The 20,186-nt window shown below is 45.9% G+C and overlaps 1 protein-coding gene across 1 annotated transcript in view; it reads right to left on the bottom strand.

The window, feature by feature from the left end:
- Window positions 1-1,303: 1,303 nt before the first annotated feature.
- The window catches only part of PCYT2 (phosphate cytidylyltransferase 2, ethanolamine), a 34,667-nt gene continuing 15,784 nt past the window's right edge, over window positions 1,304-20,186 (bottom strand). The window contains exons 4-13 of the mRNA XM_066587693.1: window positions 16,278-16,344; window positions 16,107-16,188; window positions 15,324-15,368; window positions 13,636-13,774; window positions 9,551-9,633; window positions 9,044-9,121; window positions 8,533-8,598; window positions 6,476-6,541; window positions 6,103-6,191; window positions 1,304-3,897 (exon numbers count right to left, since the gene is read on the bottom strand). Coding sequence (XP_066443790.1) covers window positions 3,795-3,897; window positions 6,103-6,191; window positions 6,476-6,541; window positions 8,533-8,598; window positions 9,044-9,121; window positions 9,551-9,633; window positions 13,636-13,774; window positions 15,324-15,368; window positions 16,107-16,188; window positions 16,278-16,344 — 818 coding nt within the window. The 3' untranslated portion in view covers window positions 1,304-3,794. The remainder of the gene's footprint in view (window positions 3,898-6,102; window positions 6,192-6,475; window positions 6,542-8,532; window positions 8,599-9,043; window positions 9,122-9,550; window positions 9,634-13,635; window positions 13,775-15,323; window positions 15,369-16,106; window positions 16,189-16,277; window positions 16,345-20,186) is intronic.

Here is a 20,186-nt window from a genome sequence, read left to right on the forward strand (position 1 = left end):
GCAATCAGGTGAGGGAAAGGGGGGTAGGTGAGGGAAAGGGGGGTGGGGCAGGGAGGGAAAAATATGGACCTTTTGCGTGGGCCCACCTATTATAACAAGGTGACCGTATACAGCTGGGTACCTATATTAACAGGTTTACCGCTCGCCTGTTAAACATAATTATTGTTCAGTGTGTTGCTGCTGCATTTTTTGTGTTTAAAAAAAAACCCCTGAAATATTACAGTATTTCAGAGCAAACCGCTTTCATGCTACACATCGTTAGGTCAACATGAAGCTGATGACAAGTTGCCCTTAAAAAAAAAAAAAAAAAAAAGCAAGTGCACCTGCTGAATATCCCCTCCGATGTCGTGTGTATTGTCTGGCCACTCATAGTTCTGTATAGAAGCCGAACAGCAATAAAGACATTGGGTGATTTAGGTTTGTCATAGACACACAATATCAGTAAAAGTACCATTACATGAGAGTTTCTCTCCTGAAAAACGTAGGTGGAACTATGCCGATTGCGGTCGGCACCTGGACCCATCAGTTCAATCACAAGTCCAGGTGCCGGGTGCAATCTGTACTTTTCAGTCTGTGTTTTGCAAAGGAGAAATGCTGCCGTGCAAGAACACCCGTAGCGGAATTAGTGGCCTACAAAAACCTACAAATTACATGTTGGGGAAAGGTGTTCTGCCATTGCTTACCTGGAAGGTAAATGAATCAGACCAGGTTCAAATCCAATGTGTTGGGTCCTCATAATAGGTGTCAGTCTGTCAGATCCCTCTGAGCAAGGGTACACAAACCTGCAGCCAGTGATGCCGCTCTGTGTGGTCTACCCAACCATCTGGATACTGTAGGAGTGGCTGGTCAGCACAAAACTCAGGAGCAGGGATGGTCAAGTTCTAATAGTGCACTGTGTAGCCATCGCTGAGACCCCCATAGATCAGAACCGGGTCCTCCAGGAAGGAGTATATAAGTTAGAAGTGGTCATCCACGCAGAAAGCTCTTTCCAGTGTAGTTTGTGAAAGTTGTGAAATACTAGACTATCACCATAATCTAAAATGGGGAACCACATGCATACATGGTCTTCTCTCTGGAGTGCTGACTAGGGGAAAGGGGACCCCCATTTTCTTAATGGCGGGAGTCCTGGAAGTGGAAGAAAGGGGCATTTTTTCCCTAAAACACTTGTGGTCAGGTCTGCCATCAGACGTGAGACCTCAGCCTGGAACAGTCTCTGTAACCTGATATACTACATTTTTATTGCATGTATGCTACAGAAAGTAACAAATCATAGATGGAAGTTCCAAAGAAAACTCTACTAAAGTGTGAGTAATGAAATGTTTATTGAAACGAAGTCCATCTTGAAGACCTGGTATAAGTTATCAAGCAATCATTGCTATCAAAGCCTTAAAATACAGGTTGTGGGTGAAGACTGATATAATGGGTGTATCTGCCCCTTCTTTTTAGGAATCGGCAGTCATGGCAGTGGAATCTGTATTGGTCAAAAACATAAGATATATATACTTTTAATATGCCATAAAGTGTCTCAGATGGTGATGCCCTAAGGGGTATGTTCACACATAGTGAGGATTCTGCAACATTTCCGCATAAAAAACCCAAACACTTCAAAACCGTCATCATCGGTGTAGACTATGACCACGAATCAGAAATGTATCCGCAGCCGATCTAAGCATCTACAGCGCCTCCCCATCTTTGTAGACATTGAGTCCCATCATGCGTTACCCGACGGCCTCTAGCGAGCGCAGCACTACTGGTCAGGTGATGCAACTTCCAAAGCACCGGACAGTACGCAGCGCACTCAGGAGGCCGCCAGATGATGTACGACGGGGCGTCATATCTTGCAAGGTGAGAGAAGAACGCTGTAGCTACTAAAATCAGCTGCAGATACGCAGTAGATTTCTGTTCAAACTCCACCGATGGTGCGGATTTTGAAACTTTTTTAATGTGGTAAATCTGCAGCATTTCTGCTACGGGTGAAGGTACCCCAAGTTTTATTGTGGCCCTTATGTTTCAATAGGGCAATGTGGCCCAGACCAGAAAAGGTTGCGCATCCCGATATACCTATATTTTTATGGCCTGGTTCATAGACGCGTACGAACACCACCTTTGACATACCAGAAGCTATAGTGATGACCGAGTTGCAATAACCATGTGAACACTTCATTCTAGATACCCAGTACATCTCCAACCCACATGAACATTACCAATTAAATACAAAGTTTAGCAATTAAAATGATTTACTTTAAAACACTCAAATCTCTTAACACCGCCTCGTAATTAAGTGTAAATAGGATTTTGGAGGAGTGCTCAACTGTTTTACGGGTAATATAGTATAGGAAGAACCTAGTGTATATAGTGGGGATATAAATATGGAACACCTATAACGGAGATTGTGTGTATACAGTATATGGGGCTCTGACCGCTCTTCATGTAGTATGGACTCAATCTGACAAAAGAGATAGAAGATCAATAGTAAGAATATTGTCATTTGTAGTGAAAGTAGTTATAAATAACTGTACCCGGTCCGCAACCAGAGGCTCTTCATCATGGCATGCTGTACAAACGCTGATCGCCAGCTTTCACAGCATGGTGGGAGTTGCAGATTTACAACAGCTGAAAAGTTTTTGAACTTCCGTGTCTTAGTACATAGTCAGAGGGACCTGAATGAAGGAGTAGTGGGACCGCAGTGTGACGTGTATTGAATGCGGGTGGCTTTAAAAAGAACCATTTAAAAAGGAAAAAAACTCCTGTGTTAAATGGGCGTATTAAAAGGGCAGGTGAACGAAGAGCTTTTCATCCTCCATCCGTTATATGTACAGCGTCGTGCGTTATAAGGGTAGGTTTACGAGTTGCCGATTTGCTCTGGATTTTGTTGCAGATCTGCAGCAGATTTCACCCTTTCAATTTGAAATCAGTTGGAGATCTGCAGCAAATCAGTGACGTGTGAACATACCTCAAGAGGGAAAATAGTCTGTATGGATTCTGTATTGTATCTCCACAGACCTATGGTATGGTTGTTTATAGACATTAGATGGAAATCTGCTGTCAGATGTGTGACTGTTTGGCCACGTACAGCCGGTCTGCACTTACAAACTATAGTCTGGGAGGCAGGAACGTGACAAAACCCTGCACTATTATATGATCACAGTATGTCGTGTCACCCTATCACAGATATTAAGCCCCAGTGATGTCTCTGATCACGTATGGTTAAGAATTCTCTAAGGCCTGTGGTCTTGTTTAGGGACGCAATGCACTGTTCCCCATCGGTGTGGTGCCGCCCCTCTCCCTGAAACAAGAATCATGGGGGCCGCGGCACACTACAATGGTCCATTACATTGCACCATATAACAGGCAGTCATTACATTTTTTTTTTTTTTGCACAAGGAGACCTTCCACATCGAATTAACGTATTTACATATGAGCGTAGCCATGTACCGGTTATCTATTCTCCCTGTCAGTGCCAGTAGCATAGTATGCTTAGAAGATAAGAGGCGGCTTCCTATAGTAGAACAGAACTGGTCCCTGCCACTGGAGCTTTAGAGAAAAGGAAAGTTTGATAGTTTTAATAAGTTACGTAGAGAAATATAATTTAAATTGTTAATGTCGTTAGAAGTGGCAGTATATTCTGCTCAGTGGGGGCTGGACAGATTCGGATACCTTATTCTACAATTGTTAGGACTTGCACACCATCCACCGGACATTACTTGTATAGAGGGGCCTCCTTGTATATGAGGAGTGGAGTTTGCAGTACTGAATTGGGAGGAGGATCGTAGTGTAAGTATAGGGGCAAAGTCTTAGTTTTCTTGCCCCTCCAAGATTCTCTCTCGCCTCTGCTGTGCTTCCAGGACTGCAAGCTCTTTTGCTTCCTTCTTCTGATTTCGAGCTTCATACTCCAACCTACAGGGTGAGAATTAAAAACATGTATTACACTCATAAGCAGAAATACTGTTTGTACTGCAGCGATGAGCATTACTGATGCAGATCCCACTGCATTGTGTCTGAGCCCACGACGTGGAGTGTCACACGCTGTGTATTTAGCATGGTCTTATATAAGACGATACCTTTATAGAAGCCAATGATCAGCAAATCACCAGCAGGCCAGCGTGTCGTAGCGTTGGTACCCGCCAGGGTAAGACATGTCTAATTACAAAATATCTGTGCAATGACTGGAAAAATGCAGCTTGCCTGAATACACAGATACACTTCGTCAAAGAAAAAAAAATCCTGCCCCCAGAGGAAGTTGTCGTTTTACAGCAATACCCATCCTGCCGTTCCATCTCAGGCAGATATGTAAATGATGAGAGTTGTGGTGATTAGATGAACGGTCTTGTCACCGGAGGCCCTAAAAGTGGTTCTCCCCATGACCTATAAAAGGCTCTCGGAGGCTCTTCTTCCGCTTGTGTAGAGCTTGTTGGCCACTAGACGCCTCTACGACGCAGAGAAGAGAGTTCACCCCGTTACCAGAGTCTGAGAGGGGCACATTATTGGGATGTGAGGAGCTGGATGGTCGTATCCATGAATTGTCCCCCACCGACCGTTCTGACCAAACTGTTGGGATCAGTGGATGTGTGAGGGCCCACAGGGCGGCCGGGCTCAGGGTGCCCTTGACAAACTATTGTAGAGAGGATTGTCCGACAAGCAGGAATGACTCCAACTTTTTCGTTGTTTGCCATCCAGAGACGGGTGGCACCATCGTTACACCCGTGTCTTGCAGAACCACTTCATTTGGCTGAAGGACGTTTGGTTTCACAACGCTCATTACATGTACAGCCTCAGACACCCATAGTCGCCTCCGTTTGCAGTGTTGTCATGAACAACGAAACTGGACTCTGCGGAGGGAAATCGGATCATCTTCAGTGATGAATCCAGGTTTAGTTTGGGTGCTGACGACGGCTGTATTCGTGTCTGGAGACCTCGGAATGAGCGCATCAATCCTGCCTTTGTTGTGGAGTGGCACACTGCCCCCTGCTGGTGTGATGGTCTGCGAGGCCATCGCATATAACAGTCAGTCCCCCTAGTAGTGGTAGGAGGCACAATGACCACTCAGCGATATGTTCAGGACATCCTGCAGCCACATGTGTTCCTCTCATGGCGGCTTCCAAGAGGCAGCAGGATAATGTTCAGCCGCATACACAGGGGATGGGGAGGGTCACAGGAGACCCCACAACATTGTCAGACATCCGTGGCAGCCGGGTCGCCAGATTAATCGCCAATAAAACACGTATGGGACTGCGTAATATGCGGTGAAAACACAGTCGTGGACACGAGCCCTTGACCTCTACCTGCTGCAGCTTTTTTTCCCCCCTTTTTGTTCTTTCATCCCCACTTAAATCCCAATTTTATTTTTCTGGCGACATAACTACAAGAGGGCTTGTTTTTTGCAGGATGAGTTGTAGTTTTCAATTGGTACAATTTAACCCTTTCCAATCCAATCAGTATCCTGGGTTTCCTAGGGGGCTTACTCTTTTTTTCTGCCATTATACAATGGCGCTCTCTGCTGGTTAAAGCCAGTACTGCATGAGGTGACACGTATAGGCTCCGACAGCAGAGAGGCTGGCAATATACAGTAAGAGAACCCCAACGGACGTCTTCCAACATCGGAGCTGTACAGTCTTAAATCATAATGTCTTCAGACAGACAGTGGATTGGAAAGGGTTAAAGTACCATATGATATACTGGGAGACTTACACATTTCTATGTGGGGTGAAATAGAACAAAAATTAATTTCTCCATTTTCTTAGGGGGGGGTTATTTTTCATGGCGTTCATGGTCTGATAAGAATGACATCTTATCTTTCTTCTGTCGGACAGCCCGACTACACCACATTTTTATAGTTCATGCTGTCACCCTCTTTTGACCCCATAACACTGTTTTTCATGGATGTAGCGGTGTGCAGGGCATCCCGCAGTTCTTTTATTGGCATCATTTCAGGATACATATGACTTTGTGCGCTTTTTATTGGACCGGGTGACCAAATAATGGCGATTCCCTGTTGGTGATGAGAATCTTTTTTGACAAACTGGTACAATTGATATATGGATCTATTTAGCCATTTACATAAAAATGCTTATATGTATAAAATCTACACAATTTCACACTGACCTGTTCTTTATGATCCTCTGCACAATATCATCTGTGGTCAGGTTGTTCCCGCTGTCTATTGTTCGGAATACACCTCTGCGTTTTGGTTCCTGTAATATTGATAAATGTAATTGATGGAAATAGCAGAGCGAATGCTTTCTGAGCGCTGACAGCAATTAGGGAAGCAACAAACAAGACGACGGCCCAAGGGGAGCAGAAAATGAAGTGATGTAGTATAAACTGGAAAAAAAAGGCACGTGAAATCTAAATTACTCTACGAGCCCCTGGGCAACAAATAAGTGAGAGAAGAGGGGGGGCAAAGCGATAGGAGAGAATGAGGTGTGCGCTTACTGAACAAAACAAGTGCGCCATCATGTCTGCGGTAGATACTCACTGCATAAGGGTCAGATCCATCCTTGTCTGGTAGGACCTCTGTCTTGCCATGGCAAACCAGGTCAACCTGAAGCGGGAAGTCAGTTATTAGATTCCTCCCCATCCCATTGGTTAATAATATAGCCTCACTTTCAGAGGTCGCGCCACTCATTACTCCAGTCCAGTTCCTGGTAACAACATGGACCTATCGCTGCCTGTTCTTTCTGCACAACGTTTGGTGGTGAGCTGATCTGGTTCAGCACCTTCAACACCGCACTCCCTGCAGAACAAACTACTGTCAGCCAATGGGATGCAGGCACAGACTTGTGGCCTCATGTACGCAGCAGACTCATTTGCAGATGGCCATATGTACCTCCATACAGTGGAGCTCTCAGTGTATGGCGCTCCGTACTGCGGTATATTACAGAACTCTTCCACCCAAGGAAGCAATACCATTGTAATTTGGCATTCCAATGAAAGACATCTATGAAATGAACAAAATACCCCAAAAAGCAAAGTGGAGAAATATAGCAAGTCCCCAAAGATGTCCATGGGGCTGTATTAAGGCTCTGCTACAACGCAGAGATTGAGATAAGCCTGTGTCTATGGGTACTTCACGAGACTCTGTCACCTATGTTTATCACTATAAACTGAGCTTATGGGTTGAAAGTAGGTGAAGTCCAGGGATGTAAGCGTTACACTTACCTCCCCAGTCATTCCCTTGGTGTGAGCACTGGAAACCTCCACTCAGTCCACTGAATGGAACTGCTAAGTGGTCCGCCCATTATAAAAGTAGAACTGCAGCGGCGGCTTACTGCACTCACACCAAAGGAACGATGGGGGAGGTAACTATGACAATTACGATCTCGGACTCAGAGGTCATCTACTTTAAGCCCATAAGCTTAAGGATGGCTACCCACTAGCGATATCCTTTTCTAGCGGTGCAAGATTGAGCGCGAGATTAAGTGCCTCGCAGCGCAGAGAAAACGCTGCGATATTGCTCATTGTTTTCAATGGGGCCGGCTGCAGCAGCGCTAACCCCATTGAAAACATAGGGAGTACATCACGGACTCCTGCCACAGCTGTGACAGCTATGACAATGACAGAGGATTCCTCTTCATCCCCACAGGGATGAAGGAATCCTCTGCCACAGCTGTGGCAGAAGTCTGTGATGCTATCACACAGCTGTCACAGCTGTGGCAGAAGTCTGTGATGCTATCCCACTGCTTTCAATGGGGCCGGCACTGCTGCGGCCCCATTGAAAGCAGTGGGTTGCAGGAAACTGCCGTAGCGATGATTTTCGGGGAAGGGCTTGAAATATAAGCCCTTCCCTGAAAATCATCCCTACCTGTTGGAAAAGGAAAAAAATTATACTTACCTTCTCTCCGGCACGGCAGTCTTCTTCTGTGTTCTGGAGGTCGGGGATTGAAAAATCCCTGCCTTTAGAAAGCGCTGGTCTCCTTGGCTGAGCACTCAGCCATTCACTGATGAATGGCTGAGCACTACCTATGATTGGCTGAGCAATGTGACAAATCACAGGCAGCGCTCAGCAGAGCTAAACTGTCTCCCCACACCCAACGGCAATGCGGCCTCGGCGTGTATGTGCTGGGCCCGAGCCGTCTGAATGGGTGCACAAAAGTTAGATTTGTGCACCCGTTCATCTGTTTTTACATCGCCGCGGGCACGTGTAAAAACGCCTACGTCCATGTGAAAGTGGCCTAAGTTCCAGGCACTGACGAGCGCTCCGGGTGTTTCACACCATCTGATGAGACACTGGTGACATATCCAATCATTGTGCAATTAAGTTTAGTTGCTGGAATATCCCAGGTTTTGTTTTCTTTGGGAGCTCATGATGGACATAATTAAAAAGTGCCAACAAGATAACTGGGGGTGGGGGCACACTGACTGTACTATATAGGAGGTATGGTGCGGTGTGACTCAGCGGAGCTCCATTCACTCATTCAGTGACCGTACATTTATAGTCTAGCTCTACCTCACTTGAAAACCCCCTTTAAGTGAACTCCTCACAGCCTGTAATATTCTACAGACTAATTACACATCTCACTGGCCATAACTTACCTTGAAATGGTCCAAAAGATCAGAAGTGACCGAATATGGTGCGCCAATCACAACCTCTGAAACGTACTGCACGGAGAGAAAGAAAAAGTGGTAAAAAAAAAGGGAAAAAACAACCATAGAAGAAGAATAAAAGAAGGAAGTTATTTTGATGAAAATTACTGCATAAAATTACTTTTACCAACAGGCCCCAGATTATGGCTTCTAGTAGCCACCAGTATGTACAATGCATTTAGGCTTCCTGCTTTATTTTAATTTTCGGGGCTGGTAAACTAAAGCAATGAATCTCATGCATCTTACATGCCTTTTTGTGGTGTTTTTTCTATTCATACTTTTTTTCCACATGCAAGTTTCAGTAACATGGAGAAGCGGATATGATAGAGTGAACAAAGAAAACAAAAATCATAGCACCTAAAATAAGTTGATCCAAAAACTGAAGTACATGTGAACGGCAACAACAACAACAATAAAAAATCCTATTTTGTATGAAGGACACAACAAGATGTGGTCTCACCCTGCAGGCCAGAACGCTGAGGGTCCTCTCGTGGATGTTCATTATTGGGTAATTCTTCCTCTTGTAGTGATTTACTTCCTGTAAGGACAAACAATCAGTCCAAGGCACACGATACCTAATGGCCCTTTTACACGGACCGACAGTCGGGTATATGACTGCGCGAGTCTGACATCACTGCTGAGGTCGTCAGCGCTCATGTAAAGCGTTTACACAGGATGACAGGCCAGCGATCCAGCGGAGTGAAAAGTGAATGAAAAATCAGGGATTTTTGTGCATTTACACCGCACGATTATCGCTCATATTCGTTTGAGCAATAATCATCCCGAGTAAATGGCCCATAACGTTATGCCCACACATAGAGGGTCTTTCGCTGCAGATGATCCGCTGCGGATTTTGATGCAAGTTTCACCTCCTCATTTGAGAAGGTAAACTACATGCTGAATATCCGCAGCTCAGATTGACACGGCCCTGTGAATGCAACCTAAAAAAGAAGATTATCTAAGTCACCTGGTCAAAATGCAATCCCACAATAACGTACGGCTTCTCAGCCAGGCTGTGGACCTTCTCGAGGAAGTCTATGTGACCAATATCTGTAGGAAGTCATGAAGGATGCAAATGCGCAAACCGGAGTCAAAGAAAGACTTTATTAATGTGCCACTGTTGTGCCCTTTTTTTGAGGTGGCACAAACCTCTCCTGGCACCTTAAAAGTAGCGATAGATGCAGGATTTCAGTTGTCCATTTTCTGAACTAGCTGTTTATGGTTGGTCTGAAAGCTGTCCTCTTAGAAGACCATGCCATAAGTTAAGATACCAATTTGGACAGTATTCCATTTGTGCCATGTCTGTGCCTGTGCTTCCATGGATCCGATAGGATGCAGATCAGTCACTTGGTACGAATAGGTTAAATAGGTTTAACTACAATACTAAACCATATAAAAAAATCCAACGTGGTAGATAAACTATTCAAGACATAGTGGCATCTGTCACACTTGTCCGTGTTACTAAACTTATTTTTTCAAGCATCCAAAATCTCTACTATGAAGGGGGCGGCGTATGGTGGGCAATCTTGTCTCTGCAACCCATGAGTGCACAACATGCAGCCGATGGCCCACAGTGCCATTATGTGTGGTCCTAATCATCTAGACACAAAAATAGCTATGCAGTTTCCATGTCAGGGTGATGAGGAGTGGCACATAGCAGGGCAACAGGAAGTAACAAGTACTAAGGGTGCACTGTGTAGTCATGTCTGGTCTATATATTAGGACAAGTACTGAGGGTGCACTGTGTAGCCATGTGTGGGTCCCCTATATATTAGGACAAGTACTAAGGGTGCACTGTGTAGCCATGTCTGGGTCCCCTATATATAAGGACAAGTAGTAAGGGTGCACTGTGTAGTCATGTCTGGTCTATATATTACGACAAGTACTAAGGGTGCACCGTGTAGTCATGTCTGGGTCTCCTATATATTAGGACAAGTACTAAGGGTACACTGCGTATCCATGTCTGGGTCCCTTGTGTATTAGGACAAGTACTAAGGGTGCACTGTGTAGCCATGTCTGGGTCTCCTATATATTAGGACAAGTACTAAGGGTGCACTGTGTAGCCATGTCTGGGTCCCTATATATTAGGACAAGTACTGAGGGTGCACTGTGTAGCCATGTGTGGGTCTCCTATATATTAGGACAAGTACTAAGGGTGCACTGTGTAGCCATGTCTGGGTCCCTATATATTTGGACAAGTACTAAGGGTGCACTGTGTAGCCATGTCTGGTCCCCTATATATAAGGACAAGTAGTAAGGGTGCACTGTGTAGCCATGACTGGCTCCACTATATATTAGGACAAGTACTAAGGGTGCACTGTGTAGCCATGTCTGGGTCTCCTATATATTAGGACAAGTACTAAGGGTGCACTGTGTAGCCATGTCTGGGTCCCCTGTATATTAAGATAAGTACTAAGGGTGTCCTGTGTAGCCATGTCTGGGTCCCCTGTATATTAGGACAAGTACTAAGGGCGCACTGTGTAGCCATGTCTGGGTCCCCTATATATTAGGACAAGTACTAAGGGTGCACTGTGTAGCCATGGCTGGGTCCCCTATATATTAGGACAAGTACTAAGGGCGCACTGTGTAGCCATGGCTGGGTCCCCTATATATTAGGACAAGTACTAAGGGTGCACTGTGTAGCCATGTCTGGGTCCCCTATATATTAGGACAAGTACTAAGGGTGCACTGTGTAGTCATGTCTGGGTCCCCTATATATTAGGACAAGTAGTAAGGGTGCACTGTGTAGCCATGTGTTGTCCCCTATATATTAGGACAAGTACTAAGGGTGCACTGTGTAGCCATGTCTGGGTCCCACATATATTAGAATAAAGTCTCTTGACCCGTTTGGCACTTAAGAAATGAGTATATGGGTTAGAGGCATCGTTTACAGAACTTATGAAATGCCAGGCCGTTACCTTGACATCCATCATCTACAATGAAGAGAATAATAATAATAAACTTTATTTGTATAGCGCCAACATATTCCGCAGCGCTTACATAGACAGGGGATTCAGAAAGACAAAAGTACAAACATTACAGAACCACATGCATTGTCTCCTTCTCTCTGGGGTGCTGATAGAGGGCAAGGTGACCCCAAATCTCCATATAGGTGCGACTCCTAAAAGAGTTCAATGTATTATGGGATATACCATAAATGTCTCAGATGGGAATACCCCTGCGGCCCTCGGAAATGGTTCAGTATGGCAATGTGGCCTTCACAGCAGAAAACCTTGTGCACCCCGGCTTCAACCATTAAGGAACTAGTTTCCGGCTCTCTGATGTGGGCAATGCAGCTGAAGCAGGGTTACATACACACAGCATGACTACCAGAACACCCTGTGCATATCTAGCGGATAGAAGGGGATGATGAGGGCCAGATCATTTATTCACCATCTTCTTCCTCTCTTGCTAAACTCTGCATGGTCTCTAGGAGATGTAAATGGGAGTTCTCACTGTGCGGAGGCCCCCCTCAGGCACGTGATAGCTCTCCGGTCTGGGAACAGATCCAACAGAGAAGGATAAAAGTATGGAAACTTCATACCAGTCTTCCTTGTTGGGTCAAATGACAGCTGATTATTAGGAAGGGGGGGTCATAAGAAAACATCACGTCTTAACTGGACAATGCCTTTAAAATCAAACAGCAGGAACGATGGAAGTAAAAGCAAGTCTTTGTGTATAACAAAGCATTATCAAACAATAAAACAAAGCGCAGCCTGCTTCCGTGTTTAGGCTAAGCGCCTTAGGCTGGGTTCACACGGGGCCGATTTGCCGTGGAAATTCTGTGTGGCAAATCCGTCACACAGAAATCTTGTCCACACGGTCTGGCAAAGCCGCGCTGAGACTTTGCTGCGGCGCGGAATTGACAGCCGCAGCATGTCAATTTTTTTTTCTGTTGCAGCCCCTCTTCTCTCTATAGGGAAAGAAACCAGCAACAGAACGCCAGCGGCTGAACCGCTCCTAAACCCTTAGCAAACCGCCGCAGGTTTTGAAGCAGCAGTTTTTCAATGTGGCCAAACCGCGAGATTTCCGTCCTTAAGGAACCATTCCATGGCACAAATTTTGGGAACATAAGTGCCCAACAGGCCTCCCAGCAACTATGGCACCTATGCTTTCATACAGGAGCGAGTTAGGGCATGAAGGCACAGCGGGTTGTAGATCTCTTCCAGCTGCCCGCCTCCATTTACTGTAAACAGGCAGTCGCTCAAAGATAGAGTACTCCTGTTTACAGAGAGTGAAAGTTACTCAGTAGTCGTTACATACCAGCCCACAGAACCACTAGTGACTACTGAGTGAACGTCTTGCCCTGCCTGCACAAGGGCTGACAGTCGCCCATAATCGCTTATCTTATCAAGCAACTATAGGCCCGTGTAAAGGTACCTTTATTCATAGCCTTTTTATCTAAGATGCCTAAGCCAGGCTGGTTGTGCTTGGCTTCATAACATAGTATTGTACATCTATAAAACGTTGGTCGTAAAGCCATGGTTCTGGCTGCAGGACTATCCGCTAGTGGATTATTCATCCCCGTCCCCTGCACACACACTGCAGTGGATTCTGATGGTTCTCGGGCGGTCAGCTGAACATACAGACTGCGCCTAAAGTGTAGTAGTGGTCAATCTATATATATAAATTAGGCAGACACAGAAGCATAATTAAAGGGTTTTTCTGGGCTTTTTGCTATTGATTGACTATTGATGACCTATCCTGAGGATAGCCTATCAGTGCGAACTGTTTCCACCCACTGAAATCAATGGGAGAGAAGCCGCCCATTAGACTTCCTGTTCCGACCCTCATGATATCTGGCTCTGATGCACTGACAGCACTGGGCAATCAGCTGATCGCTGGGGATGCCGAGTGGTAGATTCCAGCCAATCAATTATTGATGACCCATCCTGAGGATAGATCATCCACAGTACAGGCCTGGAAACCCTTTTAATTGAGGGGTATTCCATGTTATAGAGGTTACAGAAAAAAAGTGGGTGTAGTATACAGAACATGGGTTTTAATACAACAACATTTTAAGATCCCAGTTTGCGGGACATAAAAGGATACGGAAGAGATCGAAAGCTCCAGCAACATATATAATGCAGTCTCCTGGTTTGGGATCCTTCCCCGAAGCAAACTGCATGATCTTCTGTGATGTCTGAAGGAACTGGGAAACCCCTGTCCATGGACTACGACCCCTGGCATCCTGCAGAACATGATCAAAAAACTGGTTAAAATGGACAGGAAATGGTTAAAAGATTGCTTGCACTGTTAAAGTGCATAAAAAGATAAGTGGTCTGAGTGCGGGATAAAAGCGCATTCACACGAATAATATTCTTGCGCGAGTTTGATGCAATGTGAGCTAAGAAAATTATATATATATTATACACACACAGTGATAACTTGGGTTAAGAGTGTCTCAGCTTACAAGCTTCTTGACTTGAGAACAGGCTCTCTCCTGAATTTTTGCTCTGATTTAAGAGCAAAAAAACTTGGGTTACAAGCCTCGCTCTCAGTGGTGCTGCTGCTTCCGCCGGTGGCCCCATTGACAGCAATTGACTTCTCCGAAAATCACTGCAGGCGTTGCCGGAAGGGCTTCAAATATAAGGCCTCATGTCCACGGGCTTTAAATCTGCAGCGGTTCTCCCGCACGTGGATCCGCGCCCCATAGGGATGCATTAGACACCCGCAGGTAGTTAAATACCTGCAGATGTCATTTTTCCCGTCAGGCGTTGATCCGCATGCGGAGGAAAAAAAAAAAAAATGGACATGCTCCATTTTCGTGCGGGTCTCCCGCAGGCTTCTATTGAAGCCTATGGAAGCCGTCCAGATCCGCGGGAGACCCGTACCAGAATTAAACTCACCTGCTCTGGGCGATGCGGTTCTTCCCTTCTTCGCGGCCGGATCTTCTTTCTTCGGCCCGGCGTGCCGAGCACATCCGCCGGGCCGAAGAAAGAAGATCCGGCAGCGAAGGAAGGAAGATCCGCATCGTCCGGAGCAGGTGAGTTTATGCTTATTTTTAGGCATCATGTCCGCGGGGCAGGAGGGACCCGCTACGGATTCTACATATAGAATCCGCAGCGGGCCTGATTTTCCCCATGGACATGAGGTCTAAGCCCTTTCCTAAAGATCTTCCGTAGCTGTAGTAAAAAAATATATACTCACCTGTCCGCTGTTGCCGCGGCTCAGGTGCGTCTAGCTGCCGCTTGTTCTCCCTGCATTTTTACTCCCTGCCTGCTGAGAAGCTTCAGAGCAGTGCAGGGAGAACAAGCAGCGGCTAGACGCGCCCGAGCCCCGACAGACAGGTGAGTATATATTTATTTTACTACAGCTAGGGATGATTTTTCAGGGAAGGGCTTATATTTAAAGCCCTTCCTCGTAAAGCACTATTTATTTATTTCAGGTTTAGAAAAAACTACTTGGACGCCATACAAGAGCTTTTTTTTTTTAAAGGTAACCATTGGCTAGAATAAACCATCGATCCGTGAATAAAATCGCATATGTGAATACACATGTTGAATTTAATGCTTTCAAGTTGTGTCAGTTTCAGTCTCTGACAGGACACAGATATGAAAATTGTCATTATGCAGAAGCAACTTCCTAGTCGAGTGGATGACCGATCCACTTTAAAAAAGGGCTCGGGAATCAGCATAGGATTTAGGGGTCAGAGTTCTTCCATAAAGCAGCAGTAATTCAGTATGAAGGGAACGATTCATCCACTTGACACATCTGAATAGGTTTGAAGCGTTACTCACCTTCCCAAAGTTGTCTTGATGGCGCTTGTAGTCTTGAGTAGCTTCCTGCGGAAGGAAATGTAGACAGCACATTAACACTGGACACGGACTGGTACTTGTGGAAAGACCTTTATATACATTCTAAATATTAAAGGGGTATTCTGGGCATTTAACCCTCTGCAGTACTGCTGACCAATCCTCAGGATAGATCATAGTTGATCAGCGGGGGTCCACCGCTCGGACCCCTGGTGATCAGCCGATCTCAGCCCTCATACTAGTTGCATAAGGTCAAAGATTGATAGCTCCATCCACATTGGGGTCGGAGCCAGTAGTGCAATAGAAGGAATGGATCCCCTTGATTTCAATAGGAGCTATACCTTCTATTACACGTCTGACCCCAAGTCCAGTTGCAGCGATTATATGGGAGCTGAGATCAGCCGATTGCTGGAGGTCCCAAACAGCAGACTTCCGCCAATCAACTGTGGATAGGTCATCAATGTTGCAAACGTGTTCAAGTGGCTGTCCAAAGCTTTTTTGATATTTCTCTATTGATGACCTGAACTCCGGACAGGTCAACAATAGACAATTTGTAGGTGTCTGCCAGTCGGATCTCCACCAATCACCTGATTACCGGCAGCGCTGTCACTATGGAAAGCGCAGAAAGCACATTGCACTGACCGCAGCGCAGTGACTTGGGTTGTTATTGCAACTGAATTTAGTGGGAGCTGAGGACAGGTCATCAATAAAAAAACAAAACCCCCTTTAATTGCTCAGAATACCCCTTTAAAGCCTCACATTACTCACTACACTGTGATGGGCTTTGGTCATGAGCAGCATACGTCCCACAAGGTCAGTAGTGGACACTCCCTGTGTGCGCTGGCATTCCCTAAAAAGGAATGGGATATCCAATGTATTACATGCGGCAAAGCCGTTCTTCAGTCCGCAGCGCTCTGACAACATGCGACTTCCACTCACCGGTATCTTCCAGCATTCTTCACCTCTTCATATGTATCCTTACCGTCTACCGTCAGGGTGATGTCATCTGCAGGGTAGATGGAAAGATAGTTGGGCCTTGTGTATCAAACATGACCATCTCATCATGTGGTTACTTGATAATGAGTTGGCATCAAATGGCGGAACTGATCAATTATTAACTAGAGTGGTAAGCCGATCTGCCAGACATTTTGCATGGAAACATGTAATAAACACATTTTACCCCGTAGTGGCCAACACTAAATCCACGGTGATAAGCTGATTATTGCACCATCTCTCCGATTAACCCCTGTGCTGATTATCCTGAGCTGTAGTCACTTAACTGGAAGAGGACAATATGGTTTTGAATGATAACCGCTCAAAGAGCAGCTAGACTTTCCTTTTTGTTCAGGTTATCACCACCCCTCAGATGCTGCGGCCAATGCGGTCCACAGCATCCGAGCAGTGCTACAGGAGGAAGGAAACTAACAACAAAAAGTAAAGGCGGCTCAGTAGAATAAAATAAATGCTATTTATCCTTCACAATAAACAAAAGTATAAAGGATTATAATGACAGAATAGAAATTTCAGTTCATCTCACCTCCCCAAGAGGAAGGAGAAATAATCAAATAAGTGACTCAACTACCCCAGAATGAAGTGCTGATGAAATCTACAAGTAATCCGGCAAAAGAATAAAAATACATAAAAAGCTCAAATGGCTGTCAGCAGAAAACATCATTGTGCAAACATAATAAAAACACAACTATAAAACCATATAAATTTAATAGCATCATAACCCTAACGACCTGCAGAATAGTCATAGAACACCGTAAAAATAAATCCTGAGAAACATTGTTGAAATAGTTGCATCATCCCCTCATTCACTCCTAAAATATATTTTTGTTTTTAAGTTATAGGATATATGGGGTTACTACAAATGATCTTCCCGATATGAAACACGCCCATGAGGAGACTCAGATACAAAAGAATAGATTATACCTACCCGATAATCGGGTTTCCAGGAGTCCCCACGACAGCACCAATCGAGATTGCCTCCTCCTGATAGGACAGGATCATACTGAGAGGTTAAAAGCTCCCCCCCTTCCCCACTTTCCTCAGTGGATTCTAACGAATTGCCGGGGTAGGAGCTCAACTTAAATTTTTTCCCTTAACCGGGGGTTTTGTCTTGTTTTTTTTAAATAAAATTATATATGTATGTTTTTTTATATTATATTATATTATATAGTTTCTTTTCTATCAATTTGGGGGGGGGGGGGGGGGGGGGAGGTACGGGTGCTGTCGTGGAGACTCCTGGAAACCCGATTATCGGGTAGGTATAATCTATTCTTTCCCCAGTCGTCTCCACGACAGCACCAATTGAGACGTACCAACTAAAGTTTCCCTAGGGTGGGATTGCTGCCGAGAGGACTTTGCGGCCGAAGGCCATGTCCTCGTCCTGCTGCACTTTTACCCTATAGTGTTTAACGAACGTGTGGGGTTTCTTCCAGACAGCGGCTTTGCATATCTGCTCGACCGAAGCTGAGCTATGTTCGGCCCATGAGGATGCTACTGCCCTTGGGGAATGGGCTTTAAGAGCTAACGGGATTTCCTTCCCGAGGGCTTTATAAGACTCTATGATGGCCAGGCGGATCCACCTGGCTATGGAGCTTTTTGCTGCTTTGCTCCCTTTATTTGGGCCACTGAACTGGACGAACAAGTTGTCATCCCGCCTCCAGTGGCTTGTCGCCTCTATGTAGCCTAGGACTGCTCTCCTGACGTCCAGGCAGCTTAGGGTTTTTTCTTCCTCGTTTTTAGGTTTACTAAAAAATGAGGGGATTATTATGTCTTGGGACCTATGGAAATGTGATACTACTTTTGGCATAAACGCCGGGTCCGTTTTAAATACTAATTTGGTGTCCGAGGTTTTCAGGAATGGGTGGCGAATGGACAAGGCCTGCAGCTCGCTAACCCGTCTTGCGGAGGTGATGGCTACTAAGAAAATGGTCTTGATAGTAAGCATTTTTATGGGTAGTGCCTCTATCGGCTCGAATGGTACCGTTGTCATGGCCCTTAGGGCCCAATTAAGGTTCCAGTCTGGAAAAAGATTTATGGGCCTAGGCCGTAATCTAGTTGCTGCTGCTAGGAACCTGTTGACCCATCTGTTGTCTGCGAACTTAGTGTCACATATGGCGCTAAGGGCTGCGACCTGGACCTTCAGGGTGCTTGGAGAGAGGCCCATCTCTAGGCCCTCCTGCAAGAACTCTAAGATTAGAGGGATGTCCGGGATAGAATCCCTGTCTCCATGAGGAAAACCTTCTCCAAACTTTCTGGTAGATAAGGTGGGTAGTCTTTTCTGCTGGACATTAACGTTTCTACTACTCTCTCTGAGAATCCCTTCTCTTTTAGTGAGGATTCCTCAAGAGCCATGCTGTTAAGTGGAGCCTGTCTAGGCTCGGATGGTTCAGTGGCCCCTGCGATAGAAGATCTGTCCAGGTAGGGAAGGTGACTGGGTCCTGGACGCTCAATGTTGCTACAAGACCGAACCAGCTTCTTTTGGGCCAGAAGGGGGTCACCAGGATTAGTGTGCATACCTGGGTTCTGAAATATTGTAAGACTCTGGGGATCAACGGTATAGGAGGAAAGGCGTACACCAGCCCCTCTCCCCAGTCTTGGCCTAGGGCGTCTACTGCTGTCGGACGATCTCCTGGCCGGAGGGAGAAGAAATTGCTTACTTTGGCATTTTCCCTGGTTGCGAACAGGTCCAATTATGGGGTCCCCCACTGGTTGATCAGGATTCTGAATGCTTTCAGGGAGAGTGACCATTCTCCTGGGTCTATTTGCCTCCTGCTGAGAAAGCCCGCTTTTTGGTTTAGCGTCCCCTTCAAATGGGTTGCCGTGATAGAGAGGATCCGGCCCTCTGCCCAGTGGAAAATTTTCTGTGCGATGTTTTGCAGAGCCGGAGATCTTGTGCCCCCTTGGTGTCGTATATGGGTGACCGCGGTGATATTGTCTGACAGTATCTTTATATGCTGGTCCCGTAGCGAGTTCCCTAACTGCTGTAGGACCTGCCGTACGGCCTGTAGTTCCCTGTAATTTGAGGACTGTTCTTTTGTCCTTTGAGGCCATGGGCCCTGAAAGAACTGGTTCCCCACATGCGCTCCCCATCCCCAGGCGCTTGCATCCGTTGTGATGTGAGTGGCTGGGTTCTGTATCCAATGGACCCCTCTCCACAGGTTCGCTGGAGATGTCCACCAACACAGGCATGTTTTCACCGCGCTTGGGATGTACATTCTTGTCCCTAGAGAGGACTGCCTTTTGTCCCACGTGGATAGGACGAAGGCCTGCAGAGCTCTGGTGTGAGCCTGGGCCCATGCCACTCCTGGAATGCATGACGTCAAGCTTCCCAGGAGAGGCATGGCTTCCCGAATTGTGCATAATCGTCTCCGTAAAAAGGTTTTGACTAGCCGTCGGATTTTTTGTATTTTCTCCTCGGGTAGGCAGGAGCATTGCGATTCTGAGTCGAGCGTTATACCCAGAAATGTTTTCTGTTTGTCGGGATCTAGGCTGCATTTTTCCCAGTTTATGATCCATCCTAAGGATTGGAGAAGTTCTAGCACTATCCTCAGGCGTTTCGTTAGGAGTTCTCTGGACTCTGCTATTATTAAAATATCGTCCAGGTAGGGTACTATTAGGACCGACTTCTTCCTCAGGTAGGCGGCTACCTCTGCCATAATCTTGGTGAAGATTCTGGGTGCTGAGGAGATCCCGAAGGGCAGGCATCTGAATTGATGGTGCTCTATTCCTTTGCCCATATCTACTGCGAACCTTAGGTATTTCCGGGACCCCTCGTGGATCGGTACGTGGAAATAAGCATCCTTTAAATCAATGGATGCCATGTAGGCTCCTTTGGGA

The sequence above is a fragment of the Eleutherodactylus coqui genome, chromosome 13 (genome assembly GCF_035609145.1).
Source record: "Eleutherodactylus coqui strain aEleCoq1 chromosome 13, aEleCoq1.hap1, whole genome shotgun sequence".
NCBI classification, from domain to species: Eukaryota; Metazoa; Chordata; class Amphibia; order Anura; family Eleutherodactylidae; genus Eleutherodactylus; species Eleutherodactylus coqui.